Source organism: Nilaparvata lugens, chromosome 7 (genome assembly GCF_014356525.2).
Source record: "Nilaparvata lugens isolate BPH chromosome 7, ASM1435652v1, whole genome shotgun sequence".
Taxonomy (NCBI): Eukaryota; Metazoa; Arthropoda; class Insecta; order Hemiptera; family Delphacidae; genus Nilaparvata; species Nilaparvata lugens.
Window position 1 is genome coordinate 14,308,596 of NC_052510.1, and position 13,535 is coordinate 14,322,130.

The 13,535-nt window shown below is 32.7% G+C and overlaps 1 protein-coding gene across 3 annotated transcripts in view; it reads right to left on the reverse strand.

The window, feature by feature from the left end:
- Window positions 1-13,535, reverse strand: part of LOC111051034 (cyclic AMP-dependent transcription factor ATF-6 alpha) — a 38,646-nt gene extending 25,111 nt beyond the window's left edge. The window contains exon 1 of one of the 3 annotated variants that reach the window (XR_005571743.1): window positions 13,038-13,535. Coding sequence is in view for 2 of the 3 variants with exons in the window: in XM_039432115.1 (XP_039288049.1) it covers window positions 13,038-13,167 (130 nt within the window). In the remaining variant the exon portion in view is untranslated. Of the gene's footprint in view, window positions 1-6,396; window positions 7,265-13,037 lie in introns of those variants that run through there. The other 2 variants (XM_039432115.1, XM_039432116.1) reach the window with 2 other exon arrangements.

The following is a 13,535-nucleotide window of genomic DNA, read 5'->3' on the forward strand; positions in this document are numbered from 1 at the left end:
TTTTATTCAAATATTGTTTTGACCTAATAAATGAATATGGAGGCTGTATGAGCATTTAGAGTATTCTATTTATTCATCCCTCACGTTGTGTACAGAGATCCTAAAGTAGGTAGATTTGAAACAATATTACAGAATATCAACACAATAGAATATAGGCTATTGCAAAACAATTACAGTAATTGAAATCAAATATTCATTTTTCTTAGTATTTTGAGATTTTTTAGATCTCAGCTCGATATTTTTAGATGAATCTGCTATTATTCTTTTTTTATATTCTTTTAGTAATATCTTAGAGTAAAGATACTGTTAATTTATTTAAACAGTTTCATTTGTTTGTCCTATTTATTTGTCTCTGGTAATATATACTATCCTGATGATTTTTAATTTGAATGAGAGCATATAAACTACACTATAAAGCTGAAACAATAAATATGTTTGTGATATTCACGCAATTTTCAAAGTTTTTATTATTGGTTATTTTATAAAAATGATTAATCATTTTATGTGGGAGATGTTGTAAAACGTTTTTAAAGGAAATCATTTATTCATTAATTATTAAAAGTTGATAAATTGGAAATGTGATTAATTCAACTTCCTTATTTGTAATTACTTCTATCTTACATGACCATCTTGTGTTTTTTCTTAATATCCACAAAATGATGAGTTGTCATATTATAAGAAAAGCATCAGAGCTCAAGAGAACTCTATATGTAAATCAAATTATGTTGTATGTATGCTACATTTAAATTATGCATTTATTCATCATATATCATTGATAGGGCTGGTCGATGTTCAGACGTTTCAATTACCTATTCCGATCTAAAATCGACATGAGTGGCAAAAGAAAATTATTTCAAATGAGCGTTCTGCCAGTGCTATTATACGGCTGTGAAACTTGGACATTGAATGAAAAATTAATAAAAAAGCTAAGAACTAGTATAAGATCGATGGAAAGAATAATGATCGGAGTGACAAGAAGAGATAGGAAAAGAAATACTTGGGTTAGGAATGAAACAAAAATCGAAGACATTGGCAAGATAATAGTAGAAAGGAAATAGAATTGGGCTGGCCATGTGGTGCGAACAAAGGACGACAGATGGACGAGAAGAATATTGGACTGGCATCCACGGAATAGGAAAAGAAGCAGAGGAAGACCTAGCTACAGATGGGATGAAGAATTCCGGCGAGTTTGTGGAGGAGTAACTTGGCAGAGAGTCGCACGGGAAAGAAAGGAATGGGAGAGGATGAAAAACGTGTACAAACAGGTCTGGCTCTACAGGGATTGAAATGTTCAAGTTGAAATTAATTTTATATGAACTCTACTAATATGATAAGATACTCATTTTATCCTAAATAGGAAACCCCAGCAGATGCTGAATTGCGAAGAATGTGATTTTATTGTAATTGCAATTATATTATGTATATTAAGTTTCAGAAGCAATAAAGGGTTATTTATTTATTTATATCATTGATATAAATGCCTGGCAGTCAGATACTTTTATCAACATAAAACACACCATTAAATTGCAATCTTAACATAAAATAATGCGATCAATACAGTTTTGAGTGTGTAGAATGAAAAATTAGATTATGATTAGCAAGGAAAACCCCAGCTATCTGTTGAGCTCAATATGTTTTTTTAGAAATGCATGATAGAACGGAAATATAGCTGATCACATTGATGTGCGTATCATTCCACAGTCAACAGTTCATTGATCGTTAAGGGTCACAGTTTGAAATGAGTATCATGATTAAAAAACATTTATTATCAAGAATTTCCCATACATCAGCTATTTGAATTTGATAATGCAGCTACAATAGTAAAGTGCAGTTGTACAAACAGTTTTTACAGGGGTTTTTACAATCATACTAATCAATAAATAAAAATCCCCTATAATCTAGATCTATACAACAATTGAGTGCTAGATTATAACAGAATACTGAGAAAATATCAGTTAGTAAACTGTTCATTAAAGGGGAAGATCAAGAAATCTTGCCAATATAAGGACATACATCAACTTGACAAATTTTGATAGCTAGCACTATCACAATGGGCGTCATGATTTTTTGTTTTATTAATTTCAATAATTTGCGTTGTATTAATAAAATATCAATTCTTTTTTTCAAGTAATTTCCACCAGGAAAAAACATTTAAAGCATTTTTACAATAAATTGAGCAGAAATTACTGATTCAATTAATTATCATTTTCTAATAGTTTATTTATAGATGGTATTTCAAATTTAAAAAACAAAATTTTCACTTTTTCACATTTACATCTTTACTGAAAATTCACAATACCGTATGAGGTATTAGAAATGTTTTCTTCTCTCCTTTTCAAGTAGAAAATAGCTGTCTTTAGAATTCGGGTGATACCGTAGGATTTTTCGATTACTATTTATATTGAATTTATCCCTTATTACAAGAAAATAAACAAGGTAATTTATACTCTCCGGTTATTCCAAGTCGAATACTTCACATGATAACTGTGTCTACCAAGGCCAACAAATGAAATCTTATTGAGAAACGAACTGCAAAAAATATGACAAAGACAACAAATCTCTGGTAGTACTGTATTGTTTTGTAATTTGCAACACAGTAGAGACCGCTGAAAAACTTCGCAGCATTTCAATAGAACGTAGCTGCAACCTGCAATACAGAAACCGTGGCTCATTGGAAGCAAGCCTATTATTTCGGTCGAATGAATAGAGAACATTACAGACGCCGAATTCGAAATAATTTTCTCTGTTCAGTGAGTTTCTCGCCTCTCTTGTCGAATAATTCAGGCGAAATTAAGCAGATTTGATCGTTACAGATAAATATACTCGAATGTTGGGAAACCTACTTACATCAGGGTACTCCAATATGAAATTGATTGTTTGAAATTTCGAGTACGTAGACCTAATTGATGAATTCACTGAAGCAGTAGAATCACTGTCTATTGGTGCTGTTTGAAACATAGGAATTAAAACCAGGGAATAGTTATACAGATATGTTATTCTATGGTAGGACGAATAGTAATCCAAAGTCTGTAGAAAGACCTTTCTAAAATCTTTCTATAGACCATGTAGAAATCAAGTGGAATATCTGTGCTAGATATTAAAAAGTATGAACACATGCTAAGAAAGTGTGAAATACGTACACTTAGTTCTAGAATATTACACAAACATATAAATGAATACAAAACACTATGACTATTGGAAGGTTTATAATACTGAGAATAGAATATATAGAATTTCCTCATACTTAGAGCACTATTCTTTGTTGTCAAGTTTTAGTATGAAGATTTGGAATAAAAGTTAATTTTCATATGAGAATGATATTTTTTATTGGTAGATTGATAACTCAATTAAAAAAGAAATATGCGATAATGATAGATTACTTTATAGAGCATAATATTATTTTATTATTATTTGAGGAAGATAAACCATTTTTAACAAAAGTTCTCAAAATCCTTCCTTTTTTGCTTTTCTACAAAAATGAATAGAGATAATACTTAGGGTTTGGGGCGGGATAGAATAATATTACATGGAGAAGAGATCGACTCAGCCTCAGCAGTTAGCACCATGTATCTAATCGCTCGAATAAGATGAGCGCTAAACTGTTAGAACTCTCATTGATAGGGTGTCTGCTTATGAAGTCGTCAACGCCACTAAATGATTGTAATGACCTTCAACATCCCATCCGGCGGTTAGTGGTTTGGAACCATTACTAATGTCATCTTATCATATTCTACAGTGAGAAAGATTTAATTCAGGAGAGAATGGGAATTATGTTTGAGGATGTAGCTAGACAAATGGTCCATCCTTTCAATTTCCAAGTTTCGATTTTCAATTAAATTTATTTAAAAACTTTATGCATTACATAGTGTGTAAAAACATAGTGTAGATTGTAACATTAATATGCAAAAAAGTGAATAGTAAATGAATAACTCCATGCTTGGACGACAAGTCCGTGTGCATGGAGGAGTCTTCTGACAATCGATAAGAAAAATAATAACTATACTTTATTGTCACTAGATACAATATAAAATCTAGTTACTAAAAAAATTACTAATAAAATAAAAAATTGAAAATTATAAGCAAAAATAATAGTTTAACTACTGTAAGTGACTTGAACTAAAAAAATAAATTAATTTGCGGCATTTGAGGTATCATACAATCTAATATAAATGAAAAAGTACGGTATCTGTGGTTAAATGGGAATAAAAAACCTATTCTTTACCTATTCTACGAGGTGTTACCTATTCTTATGAGGTGTGGTTTTTGTAGACTAGAATAGGAGAATATTATGCATAAGGATAAAATATGTAGTTAGACAAATGATCCATTCTTTCACTCTCCAAGTTCCGATTATACCGATTCTTATGAGGTGCCCATAAGACCATCATTCTAATGAGGTGAATTATTGCGATGGCCAGCTTCAAGATTTAAAGTAGGTCTGTTACTATAACTTTGAACTATAAAATGTAGATTATAGAATGAGATTGTAGAAATTCTACGATGGAAATTCTTCCAGGTCTTTGACTTCAAACAAGTAAAAAACAACTCGAAGATACTTGTTGCTTACTAAGACGTTACAACCCACCCGATGTGAGTAATATGCCCATTTCACCGGAACTGATCTTCAATATTAATTTATTTTTAACAAAATATTTCTCAGTCACTTTCATCCCTCCATCTCCTGCTCGGCTGCTCCAAGTTCCCGAAGTCAACCTCTTGTTAAAACATAAACTGTTCATTTGTTTAAGTTTTTTGGTTCCCGAAGTGACTACAACACATGGAATCCAGGAATGACTATATAGACTAGAAGAGGGAATCTTCGTCATTTACATTCCTCACAAGTGACCAAATACAGGTATTATGGTATAAACAGGTATACATGAGGCTGTTACAACTGGTTAGCGTCCTTCCTGCCGAATGACGTCCGATTTTTCGTTTTCAGTGCGCACACACCTAAAATTTCCAAGTTCACTGACCTCGACGCAGTGACGACGCTACCAGCATAATCTTCATTAGATTGTTCAAATTCGCGTGAAAACAAAATGGTGACCCGATTACGATTGACAGCTCCAGATTCGGTAATAGAGCGGTGGAGGCGGCTTTCTCCTTCATTAATCATAGAACTATACCTATATAGAGTTCTACAGTATTCATTCGCAAGGGGTCGAAGGTGAGTTATTTTGAAACGGTTGCCGTGTATGAGAGCATTTTTTGTTGCTGATTATGGCAGCATGGGCTGCACGCCTCTTTTTGAATGGCAATAAATCAGATAAGGGATGATAAGATAAACACCAGGCGGGTGGGAATCGAACACTTGACTTGACTGTTCTTTTGACATCCCACATCACTACAATGTTAGTGCTATGCCAATATTTGAACAAACAATTAAGCAATTCTATTCGATCACTAGACAAATTATCAATACTTTTCAAAACCTATATTGAAAAGAATTTGAACGTCAATGTTTGTTTTAGAATTCATACAATTATACATTCAAGAATCACAATTCCAAACAATAGAACTAATATGTTCAACCTATCCAACTCAAAAGGCAAGCAACAATAACAGTAATTAACATTTGGAAATGACAAAAAAGTGAGGGGCACTTAGAAGGATACGGTAGTAATTTGGAAGAGTAGGATAGGAATAGGGAGGATATTATGTATGTTATTGGAAGAACAGACTATATAAAAGTGGACGATATAAATAAAATATTGCAGATATTATTGAATGATAATGCAATATAGTAGTGAATCACAATCGTCAAACTTCTATGTTTAGAAGTTTCTTCGACTCGATGTCTTTGCCTCTATGACTTTATTCTTTGCCTCTATGTCTTTATTCTTTGACTCTATGTTTCTTCGACTCTTTCTTTCTATGTTCATGTTTCTTCGACTCTTATCAATGACTCTTAAAATGTTGCAAGTCATCAATGATGATTCGATGACCACTACTTGTAATATATATTATTTTTGGTTGATTTACATTTCAGGTATACCCCTGACAATAGACTATTGATAATAACATATTATTTGCTGCAACATTTTACACTACACGAGAAAAAATTATATAATTATAATGAAATATGCACGATAGAATAGTTATAATGTGAAAGTTGGTTGAATTTTATATATCAATATTTTTTCAGTCAATAAAGGCTCTTTATAATACCACTTTTATGTAAATTCAAGATAATATTCTATATTGTAGAATTGGCATTCACTTACTTGTTAAGGGTTACTTGGATTTTCATAAAATTTGTATTATATAGAGCCTTTATTGACTGAAAAAATATATTGATATATGGAATTCAAACAACTTCCACATTATAACTATTCTATCATACATATTTTGAGCCTCAGCTCAAAAAAAACCGTAAATTGATTGTAAACTCACCGAACTCATCCCCCAAACAGTAAGATAAATCCAAAATCACATTATCCAAACAGTTGCCAGTCTTATATTGATGCTCCATCATTATTAAGTTCTCAATCACAATATACTAATCCCAGTGGCAAATTCACAAATTTCAGATAATCTATTACCTAATAAACTGGCTTAATTTTAGTTCGCAGATCATATTTTGTTAGTACACATTATTTGGAGTAAATTTGGTAACGTTGGAGAGTTGATATACATATTCACAAAGCTGACACAGGTAAGCAAAAACACTCTTTCAGTTTCACAATTTTTTAACATAAAGTATAGTACATAGTACCTGAAGATTGTGACTAGAAATTGAGTTACAGTTTTTTTAGAATCACCACTAATGTATTTCAATAATGAAAAAAAACTTTCAGGAATATTGATTAGCCTATCTTTCTGGGGAAAAAGAGACTTTTCTTGACACTAGATAACATCCTCAACACTGTACATACATTATCCCCAGAATTGACATTAATTATGATAATTCAGAATATATCTTGAAATAATTAAAACATTTTTATAGATTGTGGCAATCCCCAACAAACAAATTACAAAATTAGATTAGAAAAAATATGAATCGTCACATTATATACAGACAGACACGTAGCTCGTCAGTTCAAGGATTAATTTCAAATTTAGTGAATGAGAAACTTTACATTTTGATAAAACAAAAAACTGGATTAAAAATCAACATCATGTTATCGTTTAGTTGTAGAATGTAAATGTCACACAAAACCAACATCACTATCAAATAATTACATATTTAGTATCAGCACACGTTGAAACAAATCGCGTGGACCGTTTAGGGGTTCACCGGCCGGCTTCTAAACAAGTGTTTACTACGTATGCGCTTACCGCGGCCGCCTGCCTACCTGAGAGTGGAGAATCAGGTATTGATAGAAAGGAATGCTCATGATACGCCGCCACATGCAATGTTGCTCACTGCTCACATCAATGAATCTAAGTTGCTATACTGAAGTTCATGTCAATCAGTCAGCATGGTTCTATTGGAAGCGTTGTTGTTAATGAAAGTTTGAAGTCATTCTCATTACAGTAGGTACAAGAGTTTTTCGTTTCATTTAATTTTTACATTTTATTTTAATGCGCTAGTAGCTATGTAGCTACAAGTTTTTCACTGAATTTGATTTTTTAAAATAATTTGAGCTACTATATTTATTTATTAATCTATTAGAATTTTATTATGATTATTTTCGCATCCATTGGGCCAGAAAGTTCAATATTTTTACCCAAAAATGTAATGTTTTGATTATGAATTAATTAATCATGGACCGTCACTTGTACGTACAGTCATAAGTAGTAAATAATTGTTGAAATTATGTTTAATATGTTTATCCAAATATGATACCTATAGTACTGTGATTATTTATTATTAATATTGTGATTATTACGATGAAATAAATGGAATTCTAAAAGGTGAGGGTGTGGTACGATTCATCAAATCGCAAAGATTGCGCTGGGCTGGTCATGTAGAGAGAATGGCGGACCATCGAATGCCAAAAGCAGTTTATAAGGCCCAGAATGAGGGTAGAAGACGACAAGAGAGGCCAAGCAAACGATGGAGTAATGAAGTGGAGGATGATTTCCGGAGGATGGGAATTGTGGCATGGAGACGAAAGGCATGTGTGACCGTGATGTGTGGAGGGCTCTTGTGCGAGAGGCTAAAGCTCACATCGAGCTGTAATGCCAGAAGAAGAAGATTGTGATTATTACTGGATTTTTCATCATATAAACTCAGCTGGATGATAGCCTACGTCTACGAGTGGTGGAAGGGTAGATAAATTTAATCCGTGAGTTCCTTTGATCGCAGTATTGTTTCAAAATCACAAAATATACAGCATTATTGAAATGTAAAAATTGTTTAATTTATCAATCTATAACTAAACTGGCACTAAACATTCAACAATAAAATGCTGTAGCAAAAAAAATACTGTTTACATGACAAGGACAATTTCAACAAAATCTCTGTCAAGTGTTGAATCTAACATTTCTTATCTGTTACCCACAAATGTCTAACGTAAGCTGTAGAAACACACTGTTAACACTTTCCAAATAGTTTCAGTAATCATGGATAATAATAATTGACACTAAATACAATATGATTGTTGCCTGAAACACCGTTAGTTTAGCTAATTTAATTTCATACACGGAAGTGTCAGTGCCACTAGCTTTCAAACGTGTTAGCACATCAAATTTACTGTCACCTACACAGTCAAATTTCCTCCTAATATGTTTCTTATTATTAGATTTGTTTTCACATTCATAACTAGGCTATAGTAGTAAATTTTATGTTTACATTTCGAATGCATTAATGACAGTAAAAGATCCTACGTTATATAATTTTATTTACTGAGACTAATTTATGTTTGCCACCACTAAGTTGAATATAAGTATTGGTCTTCATGTGTGACTAACTTTGAAAATTGGACTTTTATTTCAAGTACAAGTGGATTATAAATCCAACAACAACAATATTATTCAACATCATATTTAAATAATAGTATTTCATTAAAATTAATTATGCTCCGTAATTTTCAATCCTATTGTAGTTAATTAATATATTTAAATATGATGTTGAATAATATTGTTGTTGTTGGATGTATACGGTCATCCACTTGGACTTGAAGTAAAAGTCCAATTTTCAAAGTTAGTCACTCATGAAGACCAATACTTATATCCTACTTAGTGGTGGCAAACATAAATTAGTCTCAGTAAATAAAATTAATTAACTACAATAGGATTGAAAATTACGGAGCAAAATTAATTTTAATGAAATACTATTATTTATTGATAACATAATTTAACATGCCCTCTATGTAGATTTTTTTTAGATTGTAAGTATGCGCTACAAAATTGTATATAGATCCAAGATATGTTTTAGCATTTAATAGCAATAATGTAATAATATACTGATACAAATAATTAGAATTTAAATACTGTATGGGAAAGAAATCACAGATTTTATGAATATTGAATCTAAATAAAAAAGTCTCTGTGTCCGTTGCACAAGTCTGTTAAATTTTACCGTGATTAATTCCAAGAGAACCAATCAGAGAAGCCTTCTTTCCAAAATTGCCTTCTGTGATTGGTTTCTTGGATTTAATCATGATTAAAATTTAACAGGCTTTTGTGCAACCGGGATTAGTTGTTATTCAGTTCTGTTAGTATTCAGTATTATTTATTACCTGTATTATAATTATCTATTATTTTATTAGTATTATTATTTATTTTATATTCATTGCACATGCAATGTGCCCAGTTCTAGAAGTTATTCAGTATGGATAACTACCTCAATATCACCTTTATAACTACCGTACTCAGAAAAATCTTAGATTGTAGAGATTCTAAAACCAGAACAATGGTGCTTTTCTTTCTAAATTTCATTTGCAAGAACTCATAAATCAATTAGAGATACGAAAGCACCTCTATATCCATGATTCAAAAGTTCAGTACGTAAGTGACATGTAGTACTTGGATAAATAGATTAGAAATGATAACAAGCATGTAAATTACTAGCAATCAACAGACGAGTGATAACCAATAATTAAATTTAATAGCCTTTACATGTTCTACTGTGTTATCTTCGCATCGATGCTTTACAATCTCTCAGTTCTGAAGGTTGAATCCCACTTTTTAAAAGGTATTTACTCCTACTGAGAAGAGATAGTTCATTAACTAGAACAGTGTTTCACAGCTTATCAATAGGATAGCATACACTATGTTTTCAAGAAGTTACATGATACAGAAACGAACAACGAGGGTTTACTAGTGTATCAAAGACTGTCACACAAATTTGATACACTTGTCATTCTGTACCAAGTCGAAGAGTTATTAACCAGTGCATTTTGAACAACTAACAGGCAGGCTCGCTTCGCTCGCCTCATAGCGTCTCGTTTAGTTCTTCATAAAACACTACAAAATCAAGCAAATCTTGATGATATAATATAACATGTCAGGGATTTGAATAGATAAAAATTTAGTATAATACCCAAAAGGTGGAAGAAATCAAAACATACAAAGGAGTTTTCTCGAAGTCTTCAAAAGCCGATCACAACAATAACCACTTTCGATCAAAGACCAGGCCATTCCTGAATAGATCGCGTCAGTATATTTCAACATGAAGAAAAAAACACTGGTCAAACACATCACACTTATAATACAGATTCTTTTCAGTCAGCCACTTGGACAAGGAGGACCTGAAGATGTTCACCGGACGCATCCTCACCGGCTCTGGCAAGTGGTTAAACATCTTCAGTGCCAGCACAGGGAAATAGACCTTGCACATTCAAATCTGTCCTTCTCCGAGTGTTGTAGGAGTGCACTTGCTCTCTCCGATGAAGCGTTGTGATGTTACTCCGATGTAACACAATAATTAAAAGAGTTCGTTCACTCTAACAGCCTGAACTTTCCTGTATGTTACATGGTGATGCATCTATTATTTTTTACATTATTCTACTCTTGAAGAGTTCAATGTGCGTAATGAACTGTTTCCAAACAGAAAAGTTTAAAACTTTTATAAAACCCATTGTAAAGGGATCCCTTGACTAATTTGGCTTTTCTATGTTGCGGGCACAGCAGATGAACTCCTTGGTTTCTGGTATTGTACAGATTATAAATACGATTTCCTCTCAACATTTATCAAGTTAATTCAGTATTCTCCATCCAGTACTTGATCGACAGATTGCGTAAAAATGAAAAACTTTATAACAAAAACAAAATATTAAGATGGGAGGACAGTTATAAATCTCAGAAATATTGTATTGCCTCTTCATCCAGGGAGTAGAGTGCCAGTCTCACAAGATTCTCACGAAGTGCCCTCTAAGAGATCTTTTCCTTCTGCAAATATCAATGTGGCATCCATAATAAATCCAAGCAGCCTCACACTGCATTCCCCGAAAATTGTTGGATTCTGCCATAGAGTTCGACTAGATTTTGTGTCTTGCCATAACAACATCCCTATCTCTGGCAACTAGGGTTGTGTCATCTGTGAATAGGAGGGCACTTCCATCCAGCCTGAGGTCGATGAGGAAGAGGAGATGTCCCAGATGGAATCCTGAGGATTAATTAAGGGGATTCAGCATGAATCACGAGCATCCGACTCGGCACCAACAATTGACACCACCTGTCTACGATGAGCCAGATAATCCTTCAACAACTTAAGGGCCACACCTTGTATTCCATATCTCTCAAGTTTTAATATACAGTGAGAAACACAGTCGAAGTTCTTGGTCAGCCGCTAAGCATGGACTTTACCAAGTTATGAACAGCACCTGTGGTAGAACGCCCCCTTCGTAATCTGTTTATAATTCTGACTCCCAGAAAGCATGCTTCATCTAAACAATCTTTTCAAACCTTTGTCTGGTATTGCCAAAAGATCCACCAACCTCAGTCAACTTAAAATCCTGTAGTTTTTCTGTTTATATTCAAACATAAAACGTTAGCCTCAAATCAGTGGTTCAATTGACCAATAGTCTCTTCAGCCAATAATGAGACCAGCAGATCTGCTTCGTAACAAATCCTTCAACCTGCCAATAATAATTATTAGGCCTATAAAAATATTAGTAGAAAAGCGAGACATATCTCTAGCAACCAAATTGTACTTGTTTAGAGTGATGCCCACATGAGCTCTAGGCTTGAGCGACGATGAGTGGACTACAGCTTTAGGTGGGTTTTAAATAATCGGAACGGGTAAAATATGAGAGATGACCGCGGAAAACAAAGGAGTATCAAGGGCACTAGTAAAAGGTTGTTTTTATGTTAGAGGTTTTTTAAGAGAAGCATGATTTTAGAGATTATTTTCGAGAGAGTAGACTATACTAAGGAAAGAAGAGAATGCTTAAGCTTGAATTCAAGTGGTTATGCACTTTATCATCAATCTTATGTAAATAAAAAGTACCTAGACCCTTGGAACCTGGTAGTGGCAAATGCTAATAAGAATTACGGTTATGAATTGCAGAAAAAAAGGCTACAGTTTGCCATTACTTTCACTTCGTTCACCCGTATAGGTGACACACAATTATAATCAGGGTACTAACTTACTTGTTTTGTTTGCTTGATTCCTCTTCCTGGTCTTGATAAATTATAAAATCAAACATTAAAACAATATACAAGACAAAATGATCGGGTCAAACATTATTTCTTTTGGTTTGCTGAAAATTATTCTTTCAGAACGTAAAATGTCTGATGAATAGATCTATAATTTATATGCAGGAATAATTATCGATTTAACCCAGATTAAGCTTGAGAGCTCTTTTTAAAACATTATATCTTAAAGCTTCATAACCTAAAAATTCTCGCGATGATCTGATTATAGTCTTCTACTACGTATCATACATTTATAATAATATATCATGTCGTTTGGCTAATTTGTAGTCATTAGGCAATTGAATACTTTTAAATTAAAACAAATTTTATCCTTACTAAAAATTCAGATAGCATTTCAATCTTTAATTTAGATAGCTTACCGGAATATGACAGAGAAGATAAAACTTAGTAAAAGATGGAGAAAGGAAATTGAGAGGTTAGTCATACTGTAATCTATCTCATGTGCTTTCTTAAAAGTAAATAATAATTTTCAAGTGTTTACAACTTACCAACACTGAATTGATTCAAAGAACCATTTGATCCATTTCCAAAATTGTAATGTCCATTGCTTTCTAATCCAGATGATTGAAAACTTACTAAACTGGAAAAGAGTTCATCGCCCTTTTCAGTAACCAACATTTTTAATAATCAAAGCTAAGTTGGATAAAATTACTACGAATAAATGTCACACTAGCATAAACTGCATCCAGGAAAATAGACACACAACATGTTAATTTGAAAAAGTATACGCTTAATTGAGAAAAACAAACAAAGTTTACGTTTACGCCTACAACAAACAAGAATTGCTGCCGCTACTTCACTTCACCATCAAGTCGCAAGTTTGCTCTCTCTCACTCTGCCCTACTCAAGATTACAATGCCAGCATAATAGCATCAACATTTTTATCATAACTATTTACTTTCCAATAAATTGTATAAGAAAACGAAAAAACTCAAGATGAGTTGACTATTAATGAAATTTTGATATTGATTGACGGAATTCTATAT